This window comes from Carcharodon carcharias, chromosome 13, assembly GCF_017639515.1.
Source record: "Carcharodon carcharias isolate sCarCar2 chromosome 13, sCarCar2.pri, whole genome shotgun sequence".
Taxonomy (NCBI): domain Eukaryota; kingdom Metazoa; phylum Chordata; class Chondrichthyes; order Lamniformes; family Lamnidae; genus Carcharodon; species Carcharodon carcharias.
Genome location: NC_054479.1, coordinates 114,220,399 through 114,239,702, shown reverse-complemented (window position 1 = coordinate 114,239,702; position 19,304 = coordinate 114,220,399). Strand labels below are relative to the sequence as shown.

General features: G+C 39.6%; 1 protein-coding gene across 1 annotated transcript in view; it reads right to left on the bottom strand.

Moving 5' to 3' along the window:
• Positions 1 to 19,304, bottom strand: part of mov10l1 (Mov10 like RISC complex RNA helicase 1) — a 68,421-nt gene that overhangs the window by 44,819 nt on the left and 4,298 nt on the right. The window contains exons 3-10 of the mRNA XM_041203116.1: positions 17,795 to 17,960; positions 16,653 to 16,765; positions 14,455 to 14,645; positions 6,903 to 7,046; positions 4,656 to 5,180; positions 3,661 to 3,861; positions 1,768 to 1,882; positions 1,495 to 1,672 (exon numbers count right to left, since the gene is read on the bottom strand). Of these exons, the coding sequence (XP_041059050.1) occupies positions 1,495 to 1,672; positions 1,768 to 1,882; positions 3,661 to 3,861; positions 4,656 to 5,180; positions 6,903 to 7,046; positions 14,455 to 14,645; positions 16,653 to 16,765; positions 17,795 to 17,960 (1,633 nt within the window). The remainder of the gene's footprint in view (positions 1 to 1,494; positions 1,673 to 1,767; positions 1,883 to 3,660; positions 3,862 to 4,655; positions 5,181 to 6,902; positions 7,047 to 14,454; positions 14,646 to 16,652; positions 16,766 to 17,794; positions 17,961 to 19,304) is intronic.

Below are 19,304 nucleotides of genomic sequence, written 5' to 3'. Positions count from 1 at the left end.
TGCTTTACTGTGTTTTGTATATTGCTTCATTCAAAATATTGGTTAATTAAACAGTTCAAGTGCAAAAACACCCACAAATAATTAGATTATCCCTTATATTATCTGTATGTTATCAGCAGTGAGATACAATACAGTATTGTAATTGAAACAGTAATTCTGGGGCATTCCTCATAGCTTAGTAGATACATGCATATATCAATACTGGATCAGGCAGACAAGTGGCGTTCCAACATTAATCTCTCGTCTATATCAATACGAGGCCTCACCCATCAATTTCAGGCAACAAATCTGTTTTAAGTTCTTTTCCTAAAACTCACTAATAACATAATTCCCTAACTGAGGCTGGCACACTCTCCTGACAGAATGCTGTACTGATGGAGGTGCCATCATTCAAATAAGATGTTCCAACGGGCCCTTTTTGCCCCCGCAGGTGAACGTAAAAAATCCTGCAGCACTTTTTGAATAAGAATAGCTGAGCGCTCTCAGTGTTCTGGCTGTTCATGGGAACTTGCTGTGTGCAAATTGGCTGTCATTTCTTACTTGAAAAATAGTGACCATACTTCAAAAGTACTTCATGGTTGTAAAGCACTTCAGGACAATCAGAGGTGGTAATAGGCACTATATAAATGCAAGCTTTCTTTTTCTTCTTTCACTGGCTCCCTCAATGATATTTAGTGCCTCAAAAATCTCAGCACTTTGGGATAAATACCATGTAACCCTGGAGCATTACTAGTTTTAACCCTGGACCATTACTAGTTTTAAATCCTTTCAGTTTGTTGAGGACTTCCATCCCTTATATCAAAGCCTGAACTTTGCCTTGATAATTTTTGGAGAGGTTATGTTGTGGATGCATTTTCTCTTTCTCTTATAAGATTGATCAACATAGTTATCACATCTCGTCGCCCTTTTAATGTGCCTGGCTTTCTCACTTGTGCATATTCCACATCAAATTCATCACAAACTCCATTTTAATTTTACTTCTCACATGTTGCCCAACTTCGTTTGCCCTATTTGCACACTCAGTTTTATTTTATTATCTCTGGTGTTCCTTTTTTGATTTTACTGCTATTGGTATTCCTTCTCAATTCCCATTTCCTTTGAATATCCTTTTTAATATCGCCTTGCTTCAAGCGGGCAGCTTTATTAGCAGTTGCACACAGGTGCATTCTTACAGCATAGCTCATCTCCTTTATTAACATTCATTTACTTTTAGTTTTTAAATATTGAATCTGTATTCATATTTCTTGAGCAGAATACCTGCATCCTGTCTCTAATACTTTAGGGTGAAGCTCTCTTACAGTGAGACATTTTGTTCCTTTGCCAACAATCATGCTTTAATTTCATTTTGATAGCTCCATAGAGACGATTTGATACTTAGACTTAGCATGCCACAGCTGTTGTGCTAGATGCTGTTACATTATTTTTGCAGCCACACCACAAAATAAGCTGGCTCAAATTTTAGTTGTCTACAGAGTTTGTAAATGTCCAACTAACCAATAGATACAGATGGGCGGCCTTCTACCAACCCTGGCACCTCCAGAATTAGGAAGTCTCCTTGCTTTTTCAAAGCTACTGCGATCATGTTAAATTCCCTTATCTCCATCTCAGCTTTGATCTCTTCCAGCCAGAGAAGAGTTGAAAAATGGTCTTTATATTTTGCCATGCTCAGAGCCTAAGAAGATTCAAAACAAATATTCACTTTAAGCAGAGTTAATTTTTCTTTTAAAATGGGAAAAGTACTGACTGCAAATAAGTTAAATTACTAACCTCTGACAAATTTGGCTGAATAGTCAGGACATCCGCACCTTTTTCAATGCACTCCTTCAATCTCTCAGGTATAGCATACTGTGGAAGAAAGCTAGGTATGTGTCTTCTGGCCAGTCTAGGCAGAACATTCACAAAGTTATTCAAAGTTAGATGAGCTGTTGCTCAAACCTCTGAAAGTACTTTTCACTCACTACACAATAAGTTATGTCGTCCTGAAGAGGGATCAAGCAGATATCAGCTGCTTTCATTAAATTCCTCATTGGAGAATCTGGCCATTGCCCAATCAAAAACAGCTTTTAATCTCATTTGCAAGCTTGTGCTTCCGAGTACAATGATCAACTATGCTCTAAAAGCCACAGACCTGTTTTAATCGTTAAAAAGTATGCTCCCGCAGACAAAAATTTGTAAATCATATTTCCTAACTACAGCTATATTCTTAATTGTGTTTGACTTAAGTCTCTGAAAACAGTGACAAATAACATTTTACTTTTTCTGTGCCACTCCTCATTTCCATGAGATGGTATCTCAATAGGATTTCCCAGTATGCACTGGACAGTTACTTGGTGTCACAGGCACACACCTGTAGCTAAACACTTCCACCTCTTGATAGAACTTCATAAGATCCCATTCTCCAGCTTTCTGCAATTTTTCCAGACGGACCTGTATCATATTTTCTCTTCTGATTTGTTAAAAGTTAAGGTTAAACTTAATTCCTCCTCTTTTTAAGCACTTACTTACTATCTTTCAGATTATTTGCCATTTAATCATAGCATTTAAATTTAAAAATGATCTTCTCTACCATCTCTGGGTTCAGCTTTGTTCCACCCAACAAACTTTGGATTAAATTTAATTAATTGATCCCTTCACTTCAGTTAAATTTATTTCACCTCCCACCTCAGCCCACCTGTATTCTGACCTCTCTTCCAGGAGGATCCTGCAGTCGCTAATCCTGCAACTTTCCAAAATCCTCCTTCCCGCAAAAGTTCCAATCCAATTCCTTTGATGGGCTGATTCAGGCATCTGATCCTCAAGTAAATGTCTTGCTCCTGGCTGCCATTACCCCCCTCGACTCGGGAGTCCCATCTGGGAAGTTGCTCACTCCTTTAACCCACTGGTATCTATTTTAGCCCAAGTTCAATATTATCCCCCTGCCTTTCATTGGCAAAAACCTTTTCAGAAAGCTATGATTATATAATTTTAGTAACTTTTATATGCAACACAAGTGGGTCGGACCAGGATTCTGATCAGTCCCCTCAGTAGACGAGACCCACCCAGCTGCTGGTCTGGAATGTGTAATTCAATCCTGTCAGCAGTAAAGTAATTCAATTTCCAATCTGATCCAATCGTCGCCAGACAAGCAAACAGGCTTCCAAGCACACAGTGCTGCTGTGATTGTACAGTATTACTAGGAAGGTGATTTGGCAGAATGCATAAGTGGAGTTGTAGCTTCTATTTCAATTTTCCATCTCAAATGCTCCTTACTATCCTAAAATCTATTTAAATTTATTACTGAAGATTCATTACATTAATGCATTACCCCAAAGGCAAGAATGCAATTTTCTTTTAATTTACTAATTAAATAAACACAGCTTGTTTGAAAGTAATGTATTTATACACATATGTCATTAAATCTGTTACAGGGTAGAACCAATTCCCCACCTGATTATGTAATTTAATCATATTTCTAACCAATATGCACAGGACTCATTTTAAAATAATATGTCTGGATGACCACTGTGCAATGTCATAGTACACCGTCCATAGGAGCACAGTGCCTCTGAGTTCACACTTTGTTCATCATTCCCTTGTTATAACGCATTGAATCTTCTGATTAAGACATGAACAATGCCACTGGAGATATGCTAGCATAACATTTCAAAAACTTTGTGGTACCTTGCAGGATTTTTCACGCTCACAACCATGAAGTTGGTTTCCTTTTGATCTGTTTGAAGGGATTTGGGTTGCATGGGATGATATCGGGATCTCGGCTCAAGGAGAGACTCCTCATCACTCTTCACATCCACCTCAACATAACATCCCATCACAAAATCATTAAAATAAAGTAAGAGAAGATCTTTACAACGACCAGGATTTCTGTTAAAAAGTCAGAATTACATTTAATAGCTAATCATGTGAAAGAAAACAAGTGAATTATTGGAATTGTTTCAAGCAATGTGCATTGCAAGTAAAATAAATATTAATACAAAAATCCAATGTACTCTCTAACCATCACAGAAAAAATTGGTTCCGTCAGCAGAAGGGTAGGTCACATATAATTAAGATCACAGGCAAAAATGCCAAAGGGTAGATGAGGGGAATTTTTAAAAACACAGCAAGTTATGATTATCTAGAATATATGGCCTTGAAGGGTGGCAGAAGCAAATTTATTAGCGTAGAGGGAAGCGTGTACGAACTTAAAAAGGAGGCCTATGAGGAAAGGGCAGGGTAGTGGAACCAACTGGATAGCTTAAGGGGAGCTCCACAGGCACAGGGAGCCAATTGGACTCTGTGTTGTATGATTCTACAATACACTAGCTAACCTGGGACAAGCAGGAGCATGAGAGAGTGGTGGTAAAGAGGGAACCAGCATGAGGGAGGCAGTGGAGAAGAAGGGAGGTCAACCATAATCTAACTGGAAAGTAGGAATTCCTTGATCTACTTTCAGGTGGCTGAGCAGGCTTTTAAAAGCAGAAAAGGAACAAGGATATTTTAAACATTCAGCCAAAATTAGCTAAGGCTTTCACTTTCTGTGCCATCATTTTTGATCATATCTAATACTTAAACCTCAATAAATTTATTAAAGTTAGCGCTAGTTATCTTTTAAAAAAAGTCAGTTCTTTGCATAAATATTCTATTTGACAATAAATTTTCAAAACCAAGATTCTTACTTTGCTTCACACACTACGTTAATGTAGGCTTTTCCACCAGGTAGTATTTGCAGTACTGTTTCACCAATTTCTGCATTTGTACTGAGTTCCTGTTTCACTTTTTCACATTTTCCATCCGCATCATCACAAGTTTGCAGACAATTTAGCTGATTTGCTGAACTTGAAGAGACTGATGGCAGGTTGCTTAGCAATTTCTCTCGAGTGCTTTGTGGACTGTGTGAAACATCTGGTTGATGTGAGGTTATCTCACAAGGTGTAGGTACATTAGTGTGATCGAGTGTCACGTAGGGGTACTTAGAATCTGGCTGACCCAATGCCTTGGGAAGAGAACAACCGAGGACCATATGTAATGACTGGGATTGAGTCATTCTACAGTTAGGTTCAAATTTAATGGGACTCTGTTGTTGTATGGCTTTATTTTCAGAGATGGTAACTAAATGTGGTGATGCCAGAAAGAACTGATTTCCTCTCTCCCACCCTGCCAGCTTGTAGTTCAGAAGGCTATAGATCTCTTTCCCTTTGTTCCTGAAAACAAAAATCACAGATGAAGTAAAATAAACAAAATGTCCATCAAATCTACTCAAAACTTATATCATCCCTTTTATTACATTGAGAGCTAGAGAACCACAAATATTTAACCATGTGTCCAGAGACTTTCAGACAAGTCATATTATGTCCAAAATCCAATGTCATTTAACTCAGTTTGGCCAAGTTCTTCTTGCTTGCTTTTGCGCTATTGTTTTTCTAAAAACTGCTGAAATGCTCTATGCCATAACATACTAGAGGAGCAGGAATAGACCATTTAGCCTATTGAGCTTGTTCTGCCATTCAACAAAATCATGATTGATTTGCAACCTAATTTCATATGCTTGTCTTTGCCACATATCCCTTAATAAGTCTGGTTAAAAAATAATTACTCTCAGGTTTAAAAAATTAACAATTGATTTGGCACCAAAAAATGGTCATATTTTGATGCCTGTACCCTTAAAAGCATATTCCCTTCCTAACAGCACTGTGGGTGTACCTGTACCAAATTGACTGCAGTGATTCAAGAAGGCAGTTCACCACCTCCTTCCCAAGGGACATTAGGGATAGACAATGAATGCTGGCCTAGCCAACATTTAGTCAACCCGTAAACGAAAAATAAAATTACATCATTGTGGTTGGTGGCTGTACCTCAACAACTCTATTCAATTGATTAAACGATGCACTTGCAGTGGAGACCAGAGCTAAAGGAACATAACCCGGGCAGCTCGATGGTTACTGAATATTCCAGTTCAGAAAGATGAGGGTTGAAACAGAAAATGCAAGATCTTGTACTCGACCGAATCCTATTCACAGGTAATAATGAATAGCATTGTCACGAGGAAGATTGGAAAGTCAGAAAGAAAGTGAAGCATGTTCAAAATTAATGCATTTAAGGTATTGGTTCCAAATTCATCTATTGGTTAGGTTTGCACCAGCCCATTAACTGTGGTCCTTAAAGAGAACTGACACTCAAGCTCACATTCATGCACATCTAGTGGCACTCAGAATTTTGGTAAACATTGGATCCTGGTCTTTCTTCTTGAAAAACCCAGAGGAACCCATCATCATAAAAAAGGTTCCAATATTGTAACTTCTTTTACCAGCATCAGAAAGATCAGCGCATTGTTTTCTTTAAATAGAGATAATGATTCTGGGCGATACCTCCTGATGAAGTACCTACTGAGTTAGTATTTCATAGTTCTGCTCATGAACATAACATAAGAACATAAGAAATTGGAGCAGGAGAAGACCATACAGGCCATTAAGCCTGCTCTGCCATTCAGCATGATCATGCCTGATCTTGGGCTTCAATTACACCTTTCCTGAGAAGCAAATACATTTTTTTGCTTACCCTGCTAATTGTTGAGTTAAAGAACACATTTTATCTCCTATTACGTTGATCACTCTTCAATGCAATACAATTATGCAACTTGGGCTAGTTTCTGCACTGAAGTGTCAATAATGTATTTGCTTAGTGGGCTTGGAAGCTTCCATTCAATCCAATTTTGCCTCTGAAGGCCTTCAATGTCAACTAGGTAACATGGGAACTTATTTAAACCTTTAGGAGATTAGTATTATTTTAGTCACAAAGTATAATGCCAATGTATGGAATCCGTATGCCAACTAAAGTGTAATTCAACAGCATAAATACAAACTGTAATATTGAGAGTCTTACATTTCTCCTTCAGAGACTGAAAATTGTACTTGACATAAACTTACTCAATCCACACCATCAAGTCTTTCTTCTCTCCTTGCTTGATGGTACCAAAGTTGATCTCCCTGGCAACTTCCAATCCTTCTTTGTTAGAGAACTCCAAGTTAATTTGTTCAAACTCCATGTTTGTCACTGAAGGAACTGATAAACTGAAAAACAGACAGATTTCAAAATGCTGCATTCTTGGAAATTGCAATTTTCCCCCTCCTTTACAACAACTGGAATTTTATATCATAACACAAAAAAGCAATATTATGCACCAGCAAGGCGAAGATGGCTGGGGCACGAGCCAGGGTGAGGGAAAGAGTGAAGGGGACTCACATGGTCTCTAGTGCCTGTGATTCTCTGTCTCCTGCGATGTGCTGCAGGAACTTTCTGTTATATATAAAATTTCAGCGGTTTGTGGAGCCCAAAGTAATTTGAGCAATAAATTTGAGACTGTGGATTTTAAAAAAAATTTCAAATAATGATGCTTGGGAAGGTTGCAGTATGGTTAATGCATATAAGATGACAGCCATCTCACTGAGGCATCTATCCAGCTAATTGCTTCAATAATGGCCTCTATATACACAACCTTGGATTCTACTGCATTGTCATGCAATACTCCCTGAATTATTGAAGATAGCAGATACAGTCTAAGAATATTACTAAATGCCCCTTAGATGCTGATCCCACACCACAGAACACTGCTGACTACAAAAGTACCTTTGTTTGCCATTAATTTAGTCTTGATAATTGGAATACTATTTAAATGAAAACTAAGTTTAACCTCCTGCTATGTCATTAATTGAACTGGTATTAAAAATAGGAAGTGATATACAAAATTACTTTAAGGGTACTGAATATCCCAGCACACCAAAAAACACACTACTGTTCTGTAACCAATGATGATAAAATGTAGGTTAAACACAATGTTAAAAGCTAAATACTGTGGATGCTGGAAATCTGAAACAAAAACAGAAAATACTGGAAAAACTCAGCAGGACTAACGGCATCTGTGGAGAGAAAAACAGAGTTAACGTTTTGAGTCCATATGTCTCTTCTTCAGAGCTAAAGAGAACTAAAAATGTGATGAAACTTATACTGTTTAAGGGGGGTGGGGTGGAGCAGGTGAAGCTGGATGGAAGGCCAGCGAGAGGTGGGGGCAAAGGAAAGATTGACAAAGATGTCATGCACAAAAGGACAAAGGGGGTGTTAGTGGTAGTGGTAAGAGCTAAAGGAGGTGCTGATAGTGGCATTAAAATCAAAAAGCAGGATGTGATAATAGCAGAACAAAGGTAAGCACTCTTGAAAAGAGCAACATGAACAAGTGACAGATGGCCCTTGTGGGGGTGGGGTAGGGGGAGGGGAAGGTGGTGGGGAAAAAAGATCAAAAATAGGATAAAAGGTGGGGATAAAGCAATGAATAAATGAATAAAAATGAAAATAAATTAAAAAAGTGGCTAAAAAGTAAACAAATAAAAATACGCAATGTTAATTTGCACAGAGATAAAAAGAAACATACAGATCCACACATCCTTTCTCCTAAACAAAAGAGAAAAAGCTGAGGAAGTGGAAACAAGAAAGACAAAGTAATGGCTTCCACATCTCCAACAGACCAGATGGGGAAGAATATTTGGTATCATTTAAAACACACTGTTAACTTCATAGTTGTTCTGCAGAATTCTGCGACAGGTTCTGTATTTCATTCCAGTTTAGTTTAACCCAAATCTCTCGATTTGAAATACTCTTTACTAAAGGCTTTTTGTTTCTTCTTAAACTTAATCTGAGCGGATTTCAATTTGAATGTTACCCTTTTTCATTGTACATGTCCTGTAGACACTTTCCACAAAAGCTGAATAACATAGAAACAGGAACTGTTGCACAGGAGACGACCATATGACAAAGACAGGTTTAGGCTTGATTGCAATTCACAATGTGGTCAAATCATCTGCCAAGATTCACTATCCAAGTCAAAGCTCATACAATGGCCATTTCAGCAAGGCACTCGGGAGCGACAAGGAGGAGGAAACATTGGCAGGAGACGAAACAAGATAGCTCAGGAAAGAACGACAAGAATAATGCTATGATTTTATATCTCATGATGAGGTACAAAACTAAATTGGGAGGGGGAAGGGAAAGAAAGGAGATAGGAGACAATTTTCTCAGAGGCTTTGAACTGCAACAGGAAAGATGTCCTACTAAACCATGTTCTATACACCATATTTCCCTACAAGAAAGGGACAAATAGAGCTCCATAGGAATAATTTGTACACATCATCATAGACCATGTTTGTAAGAACTTGGGAGGAGCTGCAACAACTACAGGTATTTATTTTTTAAACAATCAACCCAGTTTGTGTCAGTGTGCTCAACAGCATCCTGTCAATCTTTCTGCTTCTATATTGTGGGTATTAAATTCAGCTTGTATGTAGCACTCTAGTGGTGCAGCAAAACATCCACATTATTTCTGAGCAAGTGATTTATCTTCATTTGGATTAATTTTAAACTCGGCCCATACTAACTCACAGCTGACACATTCTGGTCAGCTGAAGAAGGGTGATAAAGACTCGAATCGTTAACTCTGTTTCTCTCTCCACAGATGCTGTCAGACCTGCTGAGTTTTTCTAGCATTTTCCATTTTTATTTATGACACATAGTGGTACTAATCTGCTAATGGGATAATCAAAACAAGCAGGAAAAAGGTATCAAGGAAAAAGACAAATCTGTAAGGTATAGTATTTTCAACATCTCCGCATTTAATGCTATATCTCTGTTAATTCGCAGTAGGAAGTTACTCCAGAACCACAAAGGTTAAATTGTTATCTCTACTTTTGAATCATTTGTGGTATAAGGTACATATACTGATTACTGACCGGATACTTGGGCCATATTTCGCTGTCCCACGTTGGGCAAATCCACCTGGGGTGGCTGAGAATGGAGGCAGGAGAGACCGTAAATTTAAACTTCCCAGATGATTCCCACCAGCCGCCTGTATGAGAAACGTGGTGGGTCGCAACCAGATGGCCACAAGAGTGATGTCGGATTCAGTCTTTTAAGTGCCTACCAAAATTTTGAATTTCCCCGAGTTCCCCTACAGTGAGGCAGCTAGGCTCCCAAAGCCTGTGTTAAACATATCAGATCAATCAGTTTGTGAATCTTGGGGGAAGACCGTTGTGGAGTCAGGAACCTTTTGACAGGTAAGTTTAAAGGGTCTTGCCAACTTCAAATGTTATAACTAGATGCTGGATGATAAACTAAATATGTTTTTAATGCAGTGATTAGTCATAGGGCTCTTGCTTTAAAAAGGCAAGCAATCATTACATTGATCAGTATTGTGCATGTGTTCAGATGTATTAGAGTACTTTCTCCAGTGAATAAAGTGTTCATCTGCATTCAACAATATTGGGAATCAGATATTAATGCACCAGCTGAACCCTATGCTTTGATTTTATATTGATTTTAAATCCCAGACATCTGTTGAGCCTTTGAAATGGTTGAACAGATGCCTGACCTCTGATTGGAAATCCATCTGTTCAGCCTTTGATAAAAATGAACCAAAGTCCATCTGTTTAGGCAACTTCAGACACCATTCTATTGAGTTCTGGAGGGTTTGTTTATACAGCTGCGCCAATGGAATCTGATCATCAATGCTTGGCTGAGCTCTAAGCCCCACTAATGGATTTAGCTCAGCAGCAGTTGTTTGCATAGCTATGATGGGGGACTGTGAATTTTGTTCGACAGTTTTATGAGCAGATAATAGGATTAAAGTATTTTGAAGAGGTTTTTGAATGGCTGTTTAATTTGACAGATTTATAAGCACTCAGGAGAGAGTGTTTTTCACGGGAGTTTGAATGGCTGTGTTTTACTGACAATTTCATGAGCATCGAAGAGAAGCGATTTTTGACAAGTGGAGTTTGAATGGACTATGGTTTATTTATTTATCATTTCATGAGTATTTGAAAAGCATTCCGGTGTTCTTACAGGACTCATGAGTTCTGTCCATTGAAAATACTGGATGAGCGCATATGAAGGATATATATGGATGGCAGAGAGAGATGAGGGGGCATGGAGAGGGCAATAGATGCAGGCTAGGGGGTGCTAATACTCATCCACAGAACTGGGCTGATGTCCCAGTGAACAGAGGTGGACTCTCTATCTCGTCAACCTTGGCATCCACCTGCATCCATTCCCACAACAGTCATGCTCCGGGAGGTGGCGACCCCGACTTCAGCCAGACCCAGACTCCCTGGGAGGGAAGCAACACATGCAATGCAATTTCAGTCAGAACTTGGGAACACAACTTTGGGAAATGGCCCAACTCTTGATTCCAGAGCCTATCATGAAAATCTGACCCATAAAATCTGGTAGAAATTTGAGTACCCTTTCAAATTAATTCTGGAATATTTTGCACTGCTACTGGCCATGAAATTACAGTATACACAGCAATGAGTGACTCAAAATGTAAACATTTGTGAAAACAGAATCATACAACTTTACAAAGCAGTAGGGCAGCCAACTCGGGCAACTCTTTGCAACATCTATCCACTTATTTCCATTCTTCTGTCCTATTTCTATAGCTTTTAATTACTTGTTTTCAATTATTTATCCACTTTCCCTTTAGATGCAACTATAGATTCTATTTCCACTGCCATTTTTATTAGGGTATTCCATGTTTTAGCAACCGCTTAAAGAGTAAAAAAACCCTTCTGTTCTTTTGGTGGCAAAGTAATCAACAACTAGTTTTGAGAAGTTTGTTTGTGTATTGTTGTTTTACATTAAAACACAAAGACTAAAAGCTTTGGGTGTAAATGAGGAACCATAAATCAGCATTATTTTACAGCAGAAGCCTCAAACAGAAAAATAGTCCACAGAGCGATTTCTCCCTTTTCCAGAAATATTGAAGAAAGGAAAGCAATGATGAATAAATCTGTATTTTGAGCTATCAACCTGGTGAAGTTACAAGACAGGACTACAGTATATCAAACAGTGGAAGCAACAAGCAATAGACAGAGCTAAGCGATCCCACCACCAACAGATCACATCAAAACTCTGCAGTCCTGCCATATCCAATAGTGAATGGTGGTGAACAATTGAACAACTAACCACAAATATCCCCAACCTCTATGATGGGGGAGCCTAGTGTCAGTGCAAAAGTGAAGGCTGAGGCACTTGCAGCCATCTTCAGCCAGAAGTGCCAAGCAGATGATAGATCTCAGCCTCCTCCTAAGGTCCCCCAGAATCACAGATGCCAGTCTTCAACCAATTTGATGAGCTCACATGATATAAAGAAATGGCTGAAGGCAGTGGACAGAGATAAAGCTATAGGCCCTGACAACATCCCAGTAATACTGAAGACCTGTGCTCCAGAACTAGCTGCACCTCTAGCCAAGCTGTTCCAGTACAGCTACAACATTGGGATCAACCTGACAATGTAGAAGGTTGCCCAGGTATGTCTATCCACAACAAGCAGAATAAATCCAATCCAGCCAATTACACTCCATCAGTCTATTCTCAATCCTTGATAAAGTGATGGAAGGTGTTGTTGACAGTGCTAACAAGCGGCATTCGCTTAACAATAACCTGATTACCCAAGTATCCAGCCTGGGGTTGTTGGAGGCCATCTCAGTCCCAGGACATCACTGCAAGAGTTCTTCATGATAATGTCCTATGCCCAATCATCTTCAGCTTTATCAATGACGTTCTCCCCATTATGAGGTCAGAAGTGGGGATGTTTGCTGATAATTGAAGTGTTCAATATCATTAGCGACTCTTTGAAATTCTGGAGCTGTGTCCATATGCAGCATGACCTGGACAACATTCAGGTTTTGGGTGATGAGTGGCAAGTAACATTAACACTACAAAAGTCCCAAGCAACAACCATCTCGAAACTAACCATCTCCCCTTGACATTTAATGGGATTACCATCGCTGAATCCACCCCTAACCATAAACACCCTGGGGAATGCCATTGACCAAAAACTTAACTGGATTAGACATATAAACACTGTAGCTACAAGAGCAGGCCAGAGGCTGGGAATTTCACAGCAAGTAACTCAGCTCTTGACTCCCCATAGCCTGTCCGCTATCTACAAGGCACAAGTCAGGAGTGTGATGGAATATTCTCCACTTGCCCGGATAGGTGCAGCTTCAATAACACTCAAGAAGCTTGACACAATCTAGGACAAAGTAGCCTGCCTTAAACAACCATTCACTCCCTCCACCACCAACATACAGTGGCAGTACTGTGCATCATAGGCAAAATGCACTACACTGCAGCAACTCACAAAACCTCTTTCAACAGCACCTCCCAAACCCATGACCTCTACCACCTAGACGGACAAGGGCAGCAGACGCATGGGAACACCACCACCTGCAAGTTCCTTTCAAGCTACACATCTTTCTGATTTGGAATGATATCGCCGTTCCTTCGCTGTCACTGTATCAAAATCCTGGAACTCCCTCCCTAACAGTACTGTGGGTGTACCTACACCACATGGACTGCAGTGGTTCAAGAAGGCAGCTCACCACCACCTTCCTAGGGCATTTAGGGATGAACAACAAATGCTGGCCTAGCCAGTGATGCTGATATCCCATCCCATGAAAACATAAAAAGACAAGGAGCCCGGTGGCCCTGGCAACAACCCAAACTGAATACTGGTGAGCAGATTATTGCTGTGTAAGTGCTGCTTTATAGCTCTGACAATGACACCTTCCAGCACTTTACCGATGATCGAGAGTAGACTGATGGGGCGGTAACTGGCCGGATCGATTCCCTTTAAAAGATTATCAATTGACGGACCATTAATGGACTATTTTAACTTGAAAAGACTGTACACGAATTGGTTCTGAAGGCAAAAATTTAAAACTGATCGAGCGAAACTAGAGCACATAGCAAAGTATTCAGTGGGCAGGATTTTCCGGTCGTTGGGCGAGCGCAGGGGACAGGCCCCGGGAATGGCTGTGAAACGGTCTGCTGCCCACCATTTCACGCTGGCCTGCTGATTAATGGCCAGCCAGCGTGAAAAGCGGGCTGAGGAGCTCAGCGCTGCCAGGGTACGGGCAGGAGGGGTGCGAGCAGAGGAACATGATCTGAAAGTTCCCCAAGGGCACAGAGCTGCCTCAGGGAGCTGAAGAATTGTTGGACACAAAAATAAATATTTTAAAAATGAGAGAAACATGTTCCCACATGTGGCTCAGTCACATGAAGAGGAACATGTTTACAATTTTCTTTTTTTTTAAGAATTACTTCTGGAAACCTCATCCCACCCACGGATGTAGGTTTCATAAAAAATCCAAAGGCCGCCTGGCCGATTCGCCCGCCCGCCAACCGAATGATTAGACGGGCAGAGAAAAACAAATTAATTACCTGCTTAAGGGCCTTACTAGGCCTTTTAAGTGTCAGCGGACATGCTGCCAACTCTCGTGCGTGTCCGCCAACTGAAAGATTGCACGATGACGTTGGGACGTTCACCCGACATCAACGCACATGATGTTACACCCAATCGGGTGGGGTGCACACCCGCCCGCAGGATGTAAAATTCTGCTAAGTACAATTGCAAAGCTGATTAAATCATACCTTTCTTTCTCTGCAGGTGCGATGCATAAAGCTCTCCATTGATATAAAGACTGATTACTTTCAATAATCACAAGATTGACCAAATCATCCTTTTTGGGTACATAATAGCGTGGTAGCTGGAGAGAATCAAGTGTGAAAAATACAACGTCATCCACTACACCACTGCGATGAAGAATTCTGGTTATTGGTACCTTCAAACAAGAAACATAGCAATAAGTTTGAATAGTTTATAATAAATTCTGCCCTGCTATACAAGAGGTTAAGATTTACAAGAGAAAATGTTATATTAACACAAATGTGGACATCCAGGTTATGCAGAATGGAATTACATTCACATTGATCAGTAACTTTCCTTGCAATCTAGCAGCAACCATTTTGGTTAGACCATATTGTATACAGTTCTGGTGCCATATATACAAAGGATATAGAAGCATTGGAGAGGATGCAAAAAAAAAACGCAAAACATTTACAAGGCTGATACCAGAACTGCGAGCATATACCTTTTGGAGGATGAACAGGTTGGGTCTCTTTTGAGGGATGATCTAATAAAGGTATTTAAATTTGAAAGGTTTTGATGGAGAGAGAGCGCGTGTAAGAGGGACAGATGTTTTCACTTGTGGGTAAGAGCAAAACTAGACCCCATCAAAATAAGACAGTTACCATGAAATCAAATAAGAAATTCATGAGAAACATCTTCAGTCAGAGTGGCAAGAATGTGGAACTCACTGACACACGCTGGAACTGAGGCAAATTATATAGACTTATTTCAGGGGAAGCAAGATAACCATATGATAGAGAAGGGAATAGAGGATTATGCTGATAGAGATAAATGAGGAAGGATGGGTGGAGGCTGGGCCAGAATACAAATGCATGGACTGGCTGGCCATATAGCCTATTTCTGTATACCTCACTTCCGTCACTATTTCCTGCAATGCAGAAATAAATTCAGGACTTCATTCGTCATCGAAGTTGCTTTGCAGGAGTCTATTGCGTATCCTCACTCGATCACCATACCACACCCTCTTTTCTTCTCCTTCATTTCCTTTTACTTTCTTTTTAATCTCCTTGCATTTCTGTTTAAAGCTTTCTCTTTATTTAAAAAAAAGGAAGGCTTCCCTCACATTTTTTTTCCTACTGTGTGGGAAAGGTAGCAGTCCAAAAAGAAACCACAGAGTTCAGGAAGGGATTCAAACCTTAACAAGTCATGGACAGGGTCATGGTCCTGTTGGGGATACTGCGAACTATTGTCCTGGGCATCTGGGTCAGGAGTTAATGAACCGACCCAAGCAAATTGTTGCTATGCATGCTTGGAGAGGGAGGGGTGCTGACTATAAAGCGACCCCCTGTAGTTTCTACACTAGAGAGAAAAACACCTGCAATTAGACTCTGCATATTCATCAAATCTTACACCACAAAACACCACCAATTCATTTTTAAAGAGCTATCTAATAATCAGTTCCACACTCCAGCTCTTTCCCCATAACCCTGCAAATTTTTCCTTTTCAAGTATTTATCCAATTCCTTTTTGAAAGTTACTTTTGTTTCCACAATCCTATTAGATCATAGTAACACAAACTGCATTTAAAAAAATCTTCTTTTGTCTGTTATTCTGGGCAGAGCAGGCAGAAGAGATAGACACGCAGTGATTTCTGGGGATTCCTGCGTTATACAAAATCATAGCAGTTCTATGATTGCCAGGCAAACCATGTACACATTTTGACTGTTACTATTATTTTTTTTTTGCCAGGGAGAGGGTGCAGGCTGTTTAGGGGCCTGGCTGAGTAAACTGTACTGTTTGTTAAATGGGAAAGGTTTAAAAGAGGGACATTTTTAAAGTGAAAGCTGCAGGTATACTTATGTTTAAAAATATATATAAATCCAAGCATACGGAGTGTGTCCAGAGCATGTAAAATAGACCTGCTATAAATCCAACAGGTATTTAATTGCATTTATTTGCAGATGCAACTTATGCTGAGTGTGCCCAGGATATATGGAAATACTCTTACTATAAACATAATGGGTATTTACATATCGGCAGAAATATTTTGCTGAATGCTCTAGCAGGAAGGAAAGCAATTCAAGGGCATGAAATATAAATGACCCTTTAGTCTCTAGTATTGAATCAATTTATATTTTGAAATTACAAAATTCTGCAGTTTATTTTTTAAAGAGTCACTACATCTTTAATGAGCACTTACTTTATCTACTCTTTTATACCTAAGGGGCTTCACACCGTAGGCTTGACTTTTCCAAGTTGTTTGTTCAATAGAATATTGTGCCTGTACCCAGTCACCTTTATAGGGCTGGAAACCTGCAAAACAAGTAAGTAGCACTTTTGGCACACACACCTAAACACTGAGTGTCCAAATAGATGTAAACAAAATCCCCAATGAATAAAACACAAGAGCTCAGTGCAAGCCTTCACATTTTAATTATGGATAATTTTCAGCTGTGGACTGGTGCACAGTACATAGTATTTTCAGATCGCACCAAATTATTTACTTAGCACCCCCAGCATCATCAAAAAAGAGACTGCTTATCAGCCTGGACAGTCACAGCCTAGAGCTGACAGAACATATTGTTGTTGACTAGCTGTGCCATCCTATGCCTCGAGTGCCACATTTGTTAAACCTTGAATTAGAAGTCTGTCAGAGGTCTGGGTGCAGCACAGAAAGGAGCACATTTGGTAGACCCTAGTTTCCTATCTGGGTAGCAGGAATCTGACAGCAGGAAAGGACTGAAATTGGGGCTCATCTGGTCTCTGTGGCCAGTACCACATGAAGAGATTTATTTTTCCACCAGGTCATTATGAAAGCTATGCATTAGGATTTACTGATAGCTTTAACAAGTTTTATTTTTGTGTTGCAACTTCTATTTCTAGTATGTACATACATACGTACATATGAATAGTGCTAATCGTTTGCTAATGATGTTCCCCACACAAATCGACCATGTCAGACGACCACTGAATTGGAGTCATTCTACACAGATATTCTTTTGAGCAGGGGTTATAACATCCAATCAGGAAAAGCAACCCTAGAAAATCATCCCCGCTTCTTACCCAAAGGGGAGATGGATATCAGTGTGCAAACACAAAGCTTACTGGGTGAACACAATCAAGGAGTTATGCATTTTAGAAAATATTTTTACTTCAGTAATGCAGTACTTAATGACAAAAATGAACAAAATTAATTTATAACGTTTGGACATTCCCTATATTCAATACATTCATCTTTCAACATAAAATATGTAATGCACCTTCAATTGGTACAGCTAACACTGAAGGAATTTGGAAAGCTAATTATATGTGACTTTGCAAAAAAAATTGCTGCACTTTTACCTTCACATACATCCGCCATGGAGAAATAAGTAGTTTCATTAATGTAGCCACCATCCTTGGTGCATGAAGTTACAATGCCCATCAGATTGAGAGTCTCTCTTTCTGCTGGAGGATTTGAGCACATACCACAAGTACCGTCATCCCACTGACTAGTTACAGGTTCCACCTGCAATTAAAATGTACCATAGGTGTAAGAAAATTCCATTCTGTTGGGTATTTGTAGAATTTACATCAAACACACACTTATTTTTTAGAATTAGCAACAGCAATTAAAAGTCAAATTTTCAAGAATTGCCTGTTTTTGTACATTTGCAATTTAAATCCATGTCAGCGATAGTAACACTTCGAACACAATTTGCGCAAGTGACCTACAAAGCATGTGCTTGTATGTAGTTGTACAGTACTTAAAAAAAAAAATTCAGAAAATAGTTGTTTCCCAAATTGGTTGTACAAACTTAGGCAGTTACCCAATTTACCTCAGTTTCAAACCAATATTACCAGATTTTCATTTCAAATTGAAGCAAATTACAGACAATTTCCGAAAATCAAAGGTAAATAACCCAGAAGAGGGGGCAGAAATGAACTGGACTTAACATGAGAGGGTGGGTGTTGACACATTCTTTCTTCTGGAACCAGATGTTTAAGCCTGCCCAGTCAGATGGGGAGATGATGGCAACTGTAAGAATTTTACCACAAACTAGCAAGTTCAAAGCAGCAGGTCCTCTGTGGAAAATGAAAAATAAAACCACATACAGGTTGGACAACCAAAATCTGGCTGTCTGAAACCCAGAAAATGGACATTTTTGGAAATATTCCATTTGATACTCAGTTAAATGAAATTCAAACTTATCATCCAAATATTGGGACAATTTGGCAAGGCACTAGTTCTCGGTAGTGCAGCAGACTAGTTATTGGCTTCACCGTTTTGTTTACAGTGGCGTGGTGGACTAGTTCCCCGCTCAAGTCAACCTGAAAGTTTCTCAACCGCCATCCAACCCGACCAACCTTCTGACCCGAACCACTTTCAGCAAGCAGTTAAGACAGCAAATGGTATGTTGGGCTTCATTGGGATGTAAATGCATTTGAAGTGGTTCAAAGGAGGTTTACTAGGTTGATACCTGGAATGAGTGGGTTATCTTACAAGGAAAGGTTGGACAGACTGGGCTTGTTTCCACTGGAATTTAGAAGAGTGACCAGTGATTTGATTGAAGTATACAAGATCTTGAATGGTCTTGACAAGGTAGACATTGAAAGGATGTTTTCTCTTGAGGGTGAGTCCAGAACTAAGAAGCACTGTTTTAAAATTAGGGTCGCCCTTTTAGGAAGAGATGAGGAGAATTTTTTTCTCTGAGAGTTGTGCGGCTTTGGAATTCTCTGCCTTAGAAGGTGGTAGAGGCGGGATCATTGAATATTTCTAAGGCAGAGGTACATAGGTTCTTGTTAGGGAATCAAAGGTTATCGGGGTTAGATGGGAATGTGGACATCGACACACAAGATCATCAGGCATGAT